The following is a 14,029-nucleotide window of genomic DNA, read 5'->3' on the forward strand; positions in this document are numbered from 1 at the left end:
CCATTTTTGATTTTCCTATTTTGGAGCAAAAAGTCTGACTACATTTCCTGGTCTATTCATACACTACTTATCTCGATGATGAACAGTCTTGAAATACTTTTTTTTGTGTTCATTTTTGGGGACGAACCAGAAATGTTTCACTTGTTAAGCCTGTTTGAGTGACTTTTTTTTCATTGTTGCAATTTGTCACATTGGACGACAGATGGCGCACTTTAAAGGTGTTTTCATTTTTGACTGTGATTTGATGTTTTTTGTGGCGAGTAATTAATGTATTATCTGTTTTACATTTGCTGACCAAAGTGGATTATTCCAGCATTAATGTTTTGTTCCTCCAGATTAATTTTAAAATTTAAACTTTTAAATGCAAATTCTCATTCCTTCTCTAATTCATCTGCATTGACTATAATCTCTACATTGCTGTGACTTTTCCCACTATGAATATTTTGGGGTTTAAAGTTCCAGCTATAACTATTTGGATAAGACAACTGCAGTCTCAGATTAATTCTTCTCTCGGACTGGATTTGAGTAGATATTACAAAATACCAACTGGCTGTTCAGTCCCATTAGTTCATTGTGATATCTTTTATTCTTTCCACGAACAATATCCTAACACCACTGTTCCCATATCCTTTTCCTCGCAGGCACTAATTTATCTCACATTCTTTAACTCTGACATGGTCTCTACCTTAAGTAATGCCACATTCCACAGCCTCCATCACCAGTGCCTTTGCTGCCTTCTGTCTGAGATGGATTTATTTTGTCTCTTCAGTTCTGGAGTCAAATGACAGCTCCTAGCATTTTTTAGATATTTTTAAAAAGGACCAATCAATTTTTCCCCCATTATTTCTTCCTTTTCTGACCAAAATAAGTTTTTTATTTTTCTCTCGAGCCTACCATCTCACTTTGTACTCATTCAACAGTCAGCGACTGGTGCCTGCATTCCTCATGTCACTCAGCAGGCTCTCACTTTTGTCTGACAGTCCAACTCAGTTTTTCCTGGTAACTAATAAATTAAAATCATCAACTGGAAGTTTTGCTGAGCCATTCCTTAGCTCAGCATATTAAAATATACTGCTCTAATTCCTTTTTTTTCCCCCCCCTTCTATGTCAAATGACAAGCTAGAAAAAAGCATGAAAGGAAAAAAGCTGATGTGCTTTGTATGTTTTTAAATGGCATTTTTAGAGTGCTTTCTTGTGTATAAAAATGTCCCAGGGCTCTTTCCTACCTCTTAAGAGCACAGTGGACAAGGAAAACAGCAAGGAGATCCTGACAAGAATTTGTTCTGGTTTATAAAAATGAGATGGAGGATGTACGTTAAGGACCTTCCTTTAAAAGGAAGGAGAGTTTGCAGAAACTTTTTTTCTGAAAACCATAATACTGGGAAACATTATGTAACCGTCCTCTCTTTTGAAGTATGCAGATGTGCGTATTTCTAGATAACTGAAGACATGGTTGCCTTCAGGAACAGGGCAGTGCACAATAGCCCAGAGTTGTTGTGGTGAGCTGAAAATGATGGAAAAATGAAATGGTCAGTCGGAAGGGCATGAGAATAGTGAGTCTGGTACTAACAAATGCAGAGTTCTTACACCAAAGAGAGCAGTCCTCCTAATTTGAGGAGATATGAGGTCCCAAGATTAGGTTTGGGTCTAAGGTTGTTTTGAGATTGCAGGGTAAAAACAAGGACTGCGGAGACTGGAAACCAGAGTCTAGATTAGAGTGGTGCTGGAAAAGCACAGCAGGTCAGGCAGCATCGGAGGAGCAGGAAAATCGATGTTGCAGTCAAAAGACCTTCATCAGGAATAGAGATTGAGATTGCAAACAGTCAGGAACCTACCTGAAATGTTGACATGGAAGGTGGGATGGTATCAGTAGTGAGGAAGCTTTTTTTTTCACCCAGATCAAGGTATGGGAATTTGATGGATTTTTTTTGGCAGAAATTGTGGTTGATTCAAAATTGGATAGATGAGGAGTGGCTTGAATAAAAGGCAGTAAAGGGATTGAAATAGATCACACGGAGACTGAACCAAATCTCACCAGTGTACATGTAGAATCTGAAGGGTGCCTTCAGATCTTGCCAGTATGTAGATAAGGAAAGAGGAGGGAAGCGGCAAAGGTAGTTAGTTTCAAAGCCAAAAGGAGTTAAGCATGAAGCAAAACCATAACAGGAAATTCTGACTAGATCAGTGTAATTTAGATGATGAGGCTGCTGGAAAATGAAAGGATTTGAATAGTGAGTTAAGGTAAATTTAACTCTGCCTGATTTGTTTAAAAAATCATCATCACTATTGGAGTAAATCTTCTCTGCCTGAGTGTTCTTGGCAGTCGCTTCCTGCAGCTAGTGACCAAAGCAAAAGTTTTTAAACTTAGTTGAAAAATTCAACAAGTTATCTGGTCAATTTAACACTGAAGATTTTAATCATCCTAATACTCCAACTAGAAACTGAGGAAACTAAACTTCTGAGCTTTGGGCTGAAGCCTCCATTACTTCAATCTCAGCTTCCATTGCTGAAACGTTGTCACAAGGGAATTTATTTTGTATTAATTGTTGCTTTGTTACTATTCTTTGATTTACCATGTAGCGGCTTTTTTATTAGGGTTTTCTCGATAATATTAAATGTTAACTTTGCCACCTGATTTGTTTTCTTAAGCTTAAGATCACCTGCATGGATCACCGGATCAGGACTTGCATAACTCCTGAAACTGGTTAATTCTCATTCTTAATCACTCCTCGTAAAGTGCAGTTTTTGTGCACGAGGATCACCTTATTTTGCAAAACCAGGCTGTGTGGAGTTTGAGTAACCTCTTGCCACGGCTTCCATACTTTCATCCTCTTGTATGAGGCAGTTCGTGTAAGCATAAATTGCATTAATGTATTTGCTGATGGTAAGATTTAAAACTGATGTCCAAACTGCAAGCAGATCACTTTCTCTACTTAAATCGGTTTATAAAACAACTTTTCAATAGTTTGTGATTAAACATAATCAACAATATGAAACAGATACTTAGAATTGCAATTTAAAAAAAATCAACAAACCAGCATGTTTCAAAACTGGAAGCTTGTTCTCCCTCTCATCTACCATAAATTTGTGTAGTTAGTTAGGAAGAAGGGGAATGAATTTGGTTTGTTTGTTTTCAGTGAACAAGGGAATTGGGCAGGATAAATAGCCAAAGTCTTTTCCTTGGAGTGGGGAGGGGTGGAGTCCAAATCTTGTGGGCATAGGTTTAAGGTGAGTGGGAACGTTTTTTAAAAAGGGACTGGTCTTATCAAGGGCTAGAGCTCTTTACAATGATATCAGGAGGGTGCTGAATATAGTAAAAAAAAAAAAAAAAAATGTCAGTAGAGATTGATTCCAGGTTTGGTGGTCTCCCTGGATGCGGAAAAGGCATTTAATTGCTTGGAATGGTTGTGCCTCTGTGTCGGATTGTTTTGGTCTTGGGGCTAGTTTTTTTTTTGCTCTGTGGACGGCCGTGTTCCCAAGGTGGCAGTCATCACGGACAACGTTAATCAGATCTTTTTAGTGTTGGGAGGGCCAGCCAACAAGGGTGTCTTCTTTCGCCACTGCTATTTACCTTCGTAATTGAGCCACTGGTGGTGACTGTCTGGAAGGATCCTGGAATAGTGGCACCAAACATCGGAATTGAGGAGCACAAGATTACACTTGATGCACATGATGTCCTTCTGTTTCTGGCTAACCCAGAAAAGTCCATACCCCGGCTAACACAAAATATTAAATTATTTGGCAGTTTTTTGGGATATAGGATAAATTTCACAAAGTTAGAAGTCCTGCCCACGGGAGGACTGGTGGAAGAGGATAGAACACAGTTTCCTTTTCGGTGATCGCAGAAAGCTTTTCTCTGGCTGTATGGAGCTGACTTTGCGTAGTTGTTGGATAAGAGGGGCTACCAATATCATGGCTCAGCCACATAGCCCTGATGAAAATGCGTGTTCTTCCTCTGCTATTATACCCGATGAGGATACTCCCTTTTGTGGTGGCCCAGACAAGTGCTATAGAAGTTTACTGGTTGGCTTGGGTCCTTTTTCTTTTATTTGGCACTAAGTGCCCCCTAATTAAATGTTACTAAGCTGCAACTCCTGCAGGGTGTGTGGAGTAGTGGTGGTCGGGGTGAGGGTGAATCTTCCAGATCTGAGGAGATTCCAAATGGCACACTGTTGTCATGACTGGGTGTGTAAGGACTAGAAGTCGATATGGCTTGCTGTCAAGACCTCACAGACAAGATGTCTCCTTGTTTTAATCTACTGTGTATGGACAAGATGAGGTCTTCGTGGGAGCCCAGTGATCTTAAATACATGGAAAGCATGGAGAATAATGCAGCAGGGAGAGGACAACTTGATTAAGACCTCACCATTCACCCCATTAGTGAGAGGCCCAGGATTTAGGTCCGGGTCAATGGATTCTGGCTTCAAAGCATGGGGGAAGAGGGGTAAGGGAATCTCCTGTATGGGAGATTTATTTGAGGAAGAGGTCTTGATGTCTTTTAACCAGTTAAGTCAGAAATGAGATCTCTTTGAGATCTCCTCCGATATTTTCAAGTTAAAGATTATATACAAATTCCCAGGTAGAAGAAAACCATGTCCTTGGCTCAGCCCCACAAGTTGGACAGAGGAGAGTCCTCCGATATGGGGGCACTCTCTCTCGGTCAGTACCATTATATTATTTGCAGAAAGGGAGTGCTTTGAGAGATGGGGAAAGACTCCATGGGATCTGGAATCAGGAACTAGGAGAAATCTCATCGGATATATGGGAGAATATGAAGAAAATTTCAATATGCAATTGAAGATTGTTCACAGGGCCCATATGGCACCAGAGAGGTTAGCAAAGTTTTTAATAAAAGGATTCTCTCCAGGATGTCCCAAATGTAAAATTTAACTCCGGCACCCTTATGCAAGGCTTTTGGTCCTGCCACAAGATTTGAGAATATTGACATGCCATAGTTAATGAGCTGGGGAGGATCCTGGAAATTGGAAGTTAAGGTTTACCCGGTATTCCTCCTTTTGGGTCTGCTGAATCTGCCCCCTCTGGGTGAGCACAGAAAGAGGTTATTTAATATTATTACACACTACAAGGAAGAACATTCTAATGAAATGGATATCAGAAAACCCCCCAGGTCTTATGGGGTGGCAGAGACTTGTGATGGAGCTTGTCCACCAATACTATCTTACAAATATGGTGCACCATAGAACAGAGCAATTTTATAAAATATGGCGGCCCTTCCTAAATTACATAGACCTGGATCTATTGGTGATATTGATTGATTTAGGGTCTTTATACAGGTGTGAGGGCCAGCTTTGGTGGAGGTGTGGTGAGTGGATAGAGGGCAGTTCTACTCCTGTTTTTTAAGGGAGCAGTTTTATCTGTACAAATCCCTAAAGTCCTCATTATGCCTGACCAAATATAGTTGGAATTTTATTGCTGTTGTGTAATACACTACAGTGCATCTTCAGTTGGTGTATCCTCTACCAGTAATCCTTACTAGAAATGCTAGGACACAGAATGGATTGGAGGCAAAGATCTACCCAAAACTTTTTTAGATTCCCTAGAGTGTTGAAACAGGCCATTCGGCCCAACAAGTCCATACTTTGAAGAGTAACCCACCCAGACCCATTCCCCTACATTTTACCCTTGACTGATGTACCTAACATTATATGGGCAATTTAGCATGGCCAATTCACCTGGCCTACAGATCTCTTGGACTGTAGGAGGAAACTGGAGGACCCAGAGAGAAAACAGACACTGGGAGATTGTTCAAACTCCACACAGTCACACAAAGCAGGAATTGAACCTGGATCCCTGGTACTGATACAGCAGTGCTAACCACTGAGCCACCTTGACTAGTATTTCATGCTAGTGGTGGTGGCAAAAACAGAGATGCCAGCAGTGATCGTCTGTATATAATATTTTAAGCAATTACCAGGGAAGGGATAGAAAACTTCAGATATTTAATCATTTAATTTTTTTTTTCTGTAAATTAAACCTCTACCTTTTTTGATTTGAAATAACTACTCCAAGCTTGTTGCTCAAGGCTATTAAACATCTAATTGGTTTGTTACACTGCAAAAACAAAGTGGCTTATGATTTGAATATAATGGTCTTTGCATGCTCTGCTCAACCCTAGAATTTTTAGGCATGCAATCACAAAGTTAGGTTTACATATATTTAAAAAAACATAAGTCTACAATATTGCAACCTGACTTGTGGTTGAATTGAAGTTTTTAATAACTTTCTTTTCACTACAAAAGTTGGCTTGATGTGTGGATTAAAGCCAAAACAGGATTAGGATTGATGAACCAAAAGCCTGATCAAAGAGGTAGATTTTTAAGATCTTTTTGAAGGAGTAAGAGGTGGGGAGATTAAAGCATGAGTTAGAGTTTCAGACCCAGATGGCTTAAGGCATGGCCACCAGTGATGAAGCCAAATAAAGTTGATGAAGACCCAAGTAGCCAGAATAGAGTTCTGGCACTGTACTGCTGGAGGAGTTCAGCTGAGACTGCAGGAGGAATTTCAACACCCAAGATGAGAATTATCAAGTCAAGATATTCAGGGACTGGGAACCAATGTGGGTCAGTGCACGCAGGGTTGCAGTTCAATAAGCGTACCCCACTGTCTCTTGCTGAGTCATCCTAAAGGTGCTCCTTCTGAAGCAAGCCTTGCTGTGAGGTGCTGCCCAGAGCAATATCCCCTGATGGCAGCATGACCACTAAGTAACAGTCACTTCTAACAGGCAGCCATTTAAAAATTTTAAATTTGTAAACAGGACATTTCCTTTCCAGATCTCTAATACAAATGTATAGAAAGAACTTACATTCTTGCCTTTCACCTTTCTGGTTGTCAGTGTCTATTGGAAATAATTTCTTGTATTTTCTTTCATTTCCCAACCTGCTATTTAAATAGTTCAACTAAACTTCCCCAACCATTTTATGCCAAATAGAACAATCCTAGCTCATGTAGTCTCTCCACAAGTCATGTTGTGGCTGTACAGGAAATTGGTTAGGGCATTTTTAGAATACTGCTTCTAAATTTTAGAGAAAGAGATGTACACATGGAAACGGACTCTTCAGTCCAACTTGTCCATGCTGACCAGATATCCCAACCTAATCTCGTCACATTTGCCAGCACTTGGCCAATATCCCCCTAAACATTTTCTATTCAAATATCCATCCAGATGCCTTTTTAAATGTTGCAGTTATACCAGCCTCCACCACTTCCTCTGGCAGCTTATTCTATGCACGTACCACCCTCTGCATGGAACAAGTTGCCCCTTAAGTCCCTCTTTTTTTTCTTTATATCTTCTCCTCTCACCTGAAACCTATGCCCTCTAGTTCTGGACTGCTTTCTCCCCCCCCCCCCCCCAACACACCAACCCTCCCCCTGCTCGCCCTTGTGGCTACAGATGAGATTGGTACAGACCAAGGAAAATTTGTCAACCCTGCACCATTTTTTAAAAAATGGAAATAAAATACTGTCCAACAAGAAAATGTTTGTGCTTTTGTCTCCTTTTATAAACAGTAACAGTTTCTGCATAAAACATTTAATTCTTATGTGTATTCATTTTTAGTTAACTGGATTTTTCTTTAAAATTTATGAAAGTTTTAATAATGGTCATAGTGTATCCATCTAGTAAACATCTAGCTGTATCACGACCCTAACTTGAGAAACTAAGTACTTCCTCAATAAGCATGTTTGATCACCCTCCAGTGAGGTAAAGTGTAATGTCCCCTCACTTTGGTGATGTGTAGCATACACAATATGTGAAAGCAAAGTTACCTTCTTTCTCAGTGATCAGTAATAAATTCCTTTTGTGCACTACCAGCAGTCTTTAATAGACGCAGGTTGTTGCATGGAACAGAAAAAGAAAGTATCTTCCTTCAAATATCTTGTTTAAGAAAGTGAACTGAGCTTATGAGGATATATTGGAAAATGAGTAGCTCCTGCTTTGAACAAATGGAGATTATGTCAAGCTGTGCAGTCTCTTTGAGAAATGGATACCCAAATGTGATTTTGTAAGCATTAATTTAACTGACTAATATACTAATCAGTTTGATTTTTGTGGGACAAATTGTCTCTGTTAACTTTAGGCTGTAATCTTGCCTAAATGGGATTTGATTCTTTTACTTCTCCTCAGGTTTAAAATGCTTCAGACATGATAGAGAGGGATGTAAAAGAAGTGGGGGAGTTGCCTTACTGGTAAAGGAGAACATCACTGTTATACTGAGGGAAAACACCTTTGAGGGCTCATCCGGCAAGGCCAAATGGGTAGAGCTCAGGAATAAGAAAGGTGCAATCACTTTGGGATTGTACTACGGGTCTCCTAACAGCTAGCAGGGGATAGAACAGATACGTGGACAGATTTTACAGAAATGTAAAACGAACAGGGTTGTTTTGATGAATGATGTTTTAGCTTCCCCATGCATTGACTGGAACTTGCTTCGTGCCTAGCATGTTGGGAATTTTTGGGTGTCGGGGATGGATTTTTTTTTTTACACTTGTTTTCAATAAAGAAATATCATCTGATGTAAGAGGCCATGCTAAACATGGTACTGGGCAATGAGCCTGGCCAGGTGATCAAAGTTTCAGTGGAGATGTTTTGGGAACAGTGATGATAATTGGGAGTCAATCAGATGTACAGAATGAAAACAGACCCTTCCGTCCAATTTGCCATGCCGATCAGATATATCCTAAATAAATCTAGTCCCATTTTGCCCATATTCCTGTAAACCCTTCCTATCCATATACCCATCTAAATGCCTTTTCAATATTGTACTTCCTGAGGAAGAGCTTAAAATGTTGACCCATTTGCTCCTCAGATGCTGCCTGACTGGCTATGCTTTTCTAGCACCACACTTTTTTTTTTTGACTCTGATCTGCAGACTTCACTTTCTTAGTAATTGTACGCATCTCCATTTCCTCTGGCAGCTCATTCCATACATGCACCACCCTTTGTGTGAAAAGGTTGCCCATTGGATCCCTTTTAAATCTTCCCCTGTCACTTTTAAACTGTACCCTCCAGTATTGGACTCTTCCCTACCTTGGGGAAAAGAACACGTCTATTTACCCTATCCATGCCCCTCATGATTTTATCAACCTCCTATAAGGTCATCCCTCAGCCTCTAATGCTCCAAGGAAAACAGCCCCACCTATTCACCCTCTCCCTCTGGTTAAGCCCTCCAACCCTGGCAAACTTCTTGTAAATCTCTTCTGAACCCTTTCAAATTTCACAACATCCTTTCTATGCAGGAAGACCAGCATTGTACGCTGTATTCCAAAAGTGGTCTAACCAATGTGCTGGACAGCTGCAACATGACATCCAAACACCTATACTCCGTGCTCTGACCAATAAAGGAAAGCATACCATACCACCTTCACTAACCTATCTACCTGAGGCTCCACTTTCAGGGAGCTATGAACCTGCACTCTGAAGTCTTTGTTCAGCAACACACAAAGATCTTACCATTTAGTGTATAAAACCTGCCCTGATTTGCCTTTCCAAAATGGAACACCTCACATTTATCTAAATTAAACTCCATCTACCACTCCTCAGCCCATTTGCCCATGTGATCAAGATCCCATTGTAATCAGAGGTAACCTTCTGTGCTGGTGGTTATACTTCCGAATTTTGATGTCATCTGTAAATTTACGAATCATACCTCTTACATTCACATCCAAATCATTTATATAAATTCAATAAGTTTTAAGGAGATTATGGATGAGAGTAAGAGTAGTCCTGAGTGAAAGTACGAAACTGGGGGAAGGCTTACTACTATAATCGGCAGGAACTAGGGAATGTAGATTGGAAGCATCTGTTTGAGGGTAAATGCAGATCACGCATGTGGGAATCTGTTAAAGGCCAGATGTTTAGAGTTCAGGACCAGCATGTTTCTGTGAAGGATATGGATGGCAAGATATGGGAGCCTTTGCTGACGAGAAATTGAGTTTTGAGCCAAAAAGTAAAAGGAAGGTTTTGAAAACTGAAGACCAGGCAGAGCCCTTGAATACAAAAATAGCAGGAAAGAATTCCAACAAGGAAATAGGACTAAAAGGGGCAATGAAATTTCTTTGACAAACAGAATTAAGGAAAATCCCAAGGTGTTTTATACATGAGGATAGCTTGGGTAGGTCTACTCAAGGACAAAGGAGGGAATTTGTGGAGACTGAGTAAATGGGTGAGGTTCTTTTAATGAATATATTGTATCAGTATTCACATAGGGCATGTTGGATGTTGAGACTCAAGTATGTTTATATTCTGGGGCATGTCCATATTAAGTATTGTATTTTTAAAAAGCACTCCAGTCCAACAAATTCCCAGGACCTGATGGGATCTATCCCAAAATGCTGAGGGAATTGCTGGGGTCTTATACAAAATCCTTGTATCCTCTTCAGTCTCAGGAGAGGTCCCAAATGACTGGAGAATAGCCAATGTGGTGGTTTTTTTCTTGTTTAAGAAGAGCAAGCAACAAGGATAATCTGGGGATTTTACAGGCTAGTAAATCTTGTATCAATGGTAGGGAAATTCTTGGAGAAGATCATTAGGGATAGAATTTGCTCTCATTTGGAAAATATGGACTTATTAGTGATAAGCAGCATGGCTTTGTGTGGGGAAAGTTGTCTCTCTCAAACATGAGGTTTTTTAAGGAAATTATGACAGATGATTGAAGGCAGGGTGGGGATCTTGTCTGTATGGACTTTAGCAAGACTTTCTTTTTGACCAGGTTCCTCATGGACTGTTGATCCAAAAAGTGAAGTCCCATGGGGTCTATTGTGAGCTGGTAAAATGGATACAGCACCCCACCACCCCTCTCCCACCCTCCTTCCCACCTTCTCTGTTCTAAAGAAAACACCAGCCTCTCTTCAAAGCTGAAATGCTCCATGTTGGGCAACATCTTGGTGAATCTCCTTTGTAACCCCTACAGTGAAAACCCATCCTTCCCATCATGCAGTGACTAGAACTGTACTCCATCTGTGGCACTCCAACACAACTCTGCTCTTATTTGTACTATGAGTGATGAAGGCAAATGTCCAGTATGCTGCCTTAACTGCCCTATTAACCTGTCCAGCCACTTTCTGGGAGGTGTGAACAAATATTCCCAAATCCCTGTTCTTGTGAGCTGCCTAGTGTCTTGATATTGAACTACCTCCAGTGAAACTACATCCCACCTCATGTGAGGGCACCAAGACTCTGTGGTGCAGTCTCATTTCATGCCTTGCTGCAATGGTTACAATTTTTTTTTAGTAGTTACTTTTATACTCCACTCCCTTGGCAATAAATGTCGATTCCATTTGCCTTAATACTGTACATCAGAGAAAAGAACTGAAAATCTCCAGTTAGCTGAGAGTCTCAGCAGGAACTCCAATTCCACACCACTTTCTTGACGTGTCCATCTTCTTTCCTGCCTATCTGCTCCACCACCCCACCCCCTGGCTGACCTATCACAATTGCCTCCCACCTTCATCCAGGCAAAAGTGAGGACTGCAAATGTGGAAATCAGAGTGGTGCTGGAAAAGCACAGTGGGTCAAGCAGCATCCAAGGAGCAGGAAAATTGATGTTTCAGGCAAAAGCCCTTATCAGGAGTGGAGGTAGGGAGCCTCCAGGGTGGAGAGATAAAGGGGGGGCACCTGCATCCACCTAATGCCTTCCCACCTATCCTCCACCATCCATCCCTTATCTCTCAGCCCCCTTCCCCTCCACATCCCTGAAGAAGGGCTTAGTTAGAAATGTCGACCCTCCTGCTCCCCGGATGCTACCTGACCCTGCTGTGCCTTTTCAGTGCCACATTTCTTGGTTCCACATCCCAATGTGGGGTCTTTGTGCATAAATGGCCAAATTATGCTGTAAATGTTGTGAAATTGTGATGGTTGGGATGAAGTGGTAAATTTTGAGCATGAGACATGCTTAGAGTTGAAGGTAATAAGCTTCTGAGTGTCACCTGATGGGGTGCTTTGGGGAGGAGTTGGGATGAAGTCAAATGAGGGTAGCAGAATCCACATGGGCGGCACAGTGGTTAGCACTGCTGCCTCACAGCGCCAGAGACCCGGGTTCAATTCCCGACTCAGGCGACTGACTGTGTGGAGTTTGCACATTCTCCCCGTGTCTGCGTGGGTTTCCTCCGGGTGCTCCGGTTTCCTCCCACAGTCCAAAGATGTGCGGGTCAGGTGAATTGGCCATGCTAAATTGCCCGTAGTGTTAGGTTAAAGGGGTAAATGTAGGGGTATGGGTGGGTTGCGCTTCGGCGGGTCGGTGTGGACTTGTTGGGCCGATGGGCCTGTTTCCACACTGTAAGTAATCTAATCTAATCTCTACTTTTTTAAAGGTAGTACTGTTTGAGATTTCAACTCTATATTTAATACACGTCTAAGCAAGTGAGTTTTGAACTGGCCCCCTGTTCCAAACTACTCTAATCCTCTTTTGTGAATGCCACTGTAAAACTAAGTGGGTCAGAGGGAGGGCAAGAGAAGCCTATGTTTCAACTCCATGTCATAGTAGTATGTGCTTTCACTCTGCCGCTAGATGGTGCAAACAGTGTGGTAACTGGTCACTTTTTTTTTAAAACTGGCGTTATTGCTAACAGGGCAATGGCAAACAATAGCGAGTTTTGAGGAAGTCCCAATACTGTCCTCTCTCTTCCTGCACCCGTTGCCTCGCCTGGGATTCCTTGCAACAATTGACGGTGCTTGGGCAAGACCTGACCCATTCACCCCAGCTTGTCTCGCAGAGAGTTGTTTGAGTACAACTCGAGTCAATCTGCAGGGGAGTTTAGCTGCAGTCCATAACCTCTACCGTCTTCTCAATTACACCTGAAACTATTTGAAATGACTAAATGAAGGGTAGTGTTCTTGTTTTTAAAAAAAAAACTTGAAGGTGAAGTGCAATCTTCCCAACCTCTTTGTATCGTCATCCCAACCCGCTGCGAATAATTTTCGAAATGCCACCCTCAAGAATTGGATTGGAGATATTATCGAGTTGCCCTGAATCAAGTGACTGGTCTTGCGAAGGGATGACCAATAACTCCACATGAATTATACCACTCTACTTAGAAGTCAGTCTCCTTCCCAATCTTGGACCTGAGTCGAGAGTAAAACTCCTCTGTATTGCAGAGCTAAGAGACTGGAGGGGAATACGGACACAAGTGTTTTCTTTTGAGGGGAAAAATGTACCGGTGCAAAGTGATTTGTGATCATCCAGACGGTGTATAATGTGGTTGAGATTTGAGAGTCTCTGGGTTGACAGCTGGAGGGCGCTGGGCAGGCGGTATAGAAGCTGGTCTCTGCTCTCCTGCAGAGAGGGATATGAAGGCTGGATGGAGGGGGGGAGCTCTTTATCCATCTCTCTCTCTCGATCTGGGACTAGCTGAGTAACAGCAGCTGAGGCGGGCGCTGGAGAAAGCTGCATCTTTCCAGAAGCTGGGAGGGAATCGTCCTGGTTTGCACTCCAGACTTTGAGAGCAACGTCTGGTTAACCGCCTCTCTCTCTCTCTCTCTCTCTCTCCTTTTTGTCTTTTGTTTTCTATCTCTGTTTATGGACAGGCCATGGCTACCTTGGTCTGCAGGGTCCAGTTCCTCGACGACACCGATCCATTCAACAGCACCAACTTCCCAGAGCCCACCCGGCCTCCTCTCTACACTTTCCGAGAGGACATCTCGCTCATCAATCAGATCCCGGGACTGCACCGACTGCTTCAAGCTCCCCACAAGGTAGGGCAGCGGTGGGAAGGAATGGAGCCACAACCGGGCACCGGGTGGGGGGAACGGAATGGATGGAGAACTGCTTTGACCTGCTATAGGAGGTGCTGTAAATGATTTGGGTATGGGGCTGTAACACGGTTGGGTTGGGGAAGAAGCTGTAATAGCCGTGAGAGGGGTGTGTGTGGGGGGTGGGGGGAGATTGTAGTGGCTATGGTGTGTGACTGTAACTAATACTGTGCGGATGTATGAAAATGTTACACATTGTGGTGGGGAATTGTAGTGGCTGTGATGTGTGACTAACATTGTGGGGGTGTGACATTGAGAGGGAGA

The 14,029-nt window shown here is 42.2% G+C and overlaps 1 protein-coding gene across 17 annotated transcripts in view; it reads left to right on the top strand.

The window, feature by feature from the left end:
* The window catches only part of LOC122564459 (FH1/FH2 domain-containing protein 3-like), a 650,002-nt gene that overhangs the window by 14,346 nt on the left and 621,627 nt on the right, over window positions 1-14,029 (top strand). For all 17 annotated transcript variants that reach the window (XM_043719360.1, XM_043719363.1, XM_043719365.1 and 14 more), the window contains exon 2: window positions 13,541-13,708. In XM_043719360.1, coding sequence (XP_043575295.1) covers window positions 13,544-13,708 — 165 coding nt within the window. In that variant the 5' untranslated portion in view covers window positions 13,541-13,543. The remainder of the gene's footprint in view (window positions 1-13,540; window positions 13,709-14,029) is intronic.

This window comes from Chiloscyllium plagiosum, chromosome 29, assembly GCF_004010195.1.
Source record: "Chiloscyllium plagiosum isolate BGI_BamShark_2017 chromosome 29, ASM401019v2, whole genome shotgun sequence".
In the NCBI taxonomy this organism is placed as follows: Eukaryota; Metazoa; Chordata; class Chondrichthyes; order Orectolobiformes; family Hemiscylliidae; genus Chiloscyllium; species Chiloscyllium plagiosum.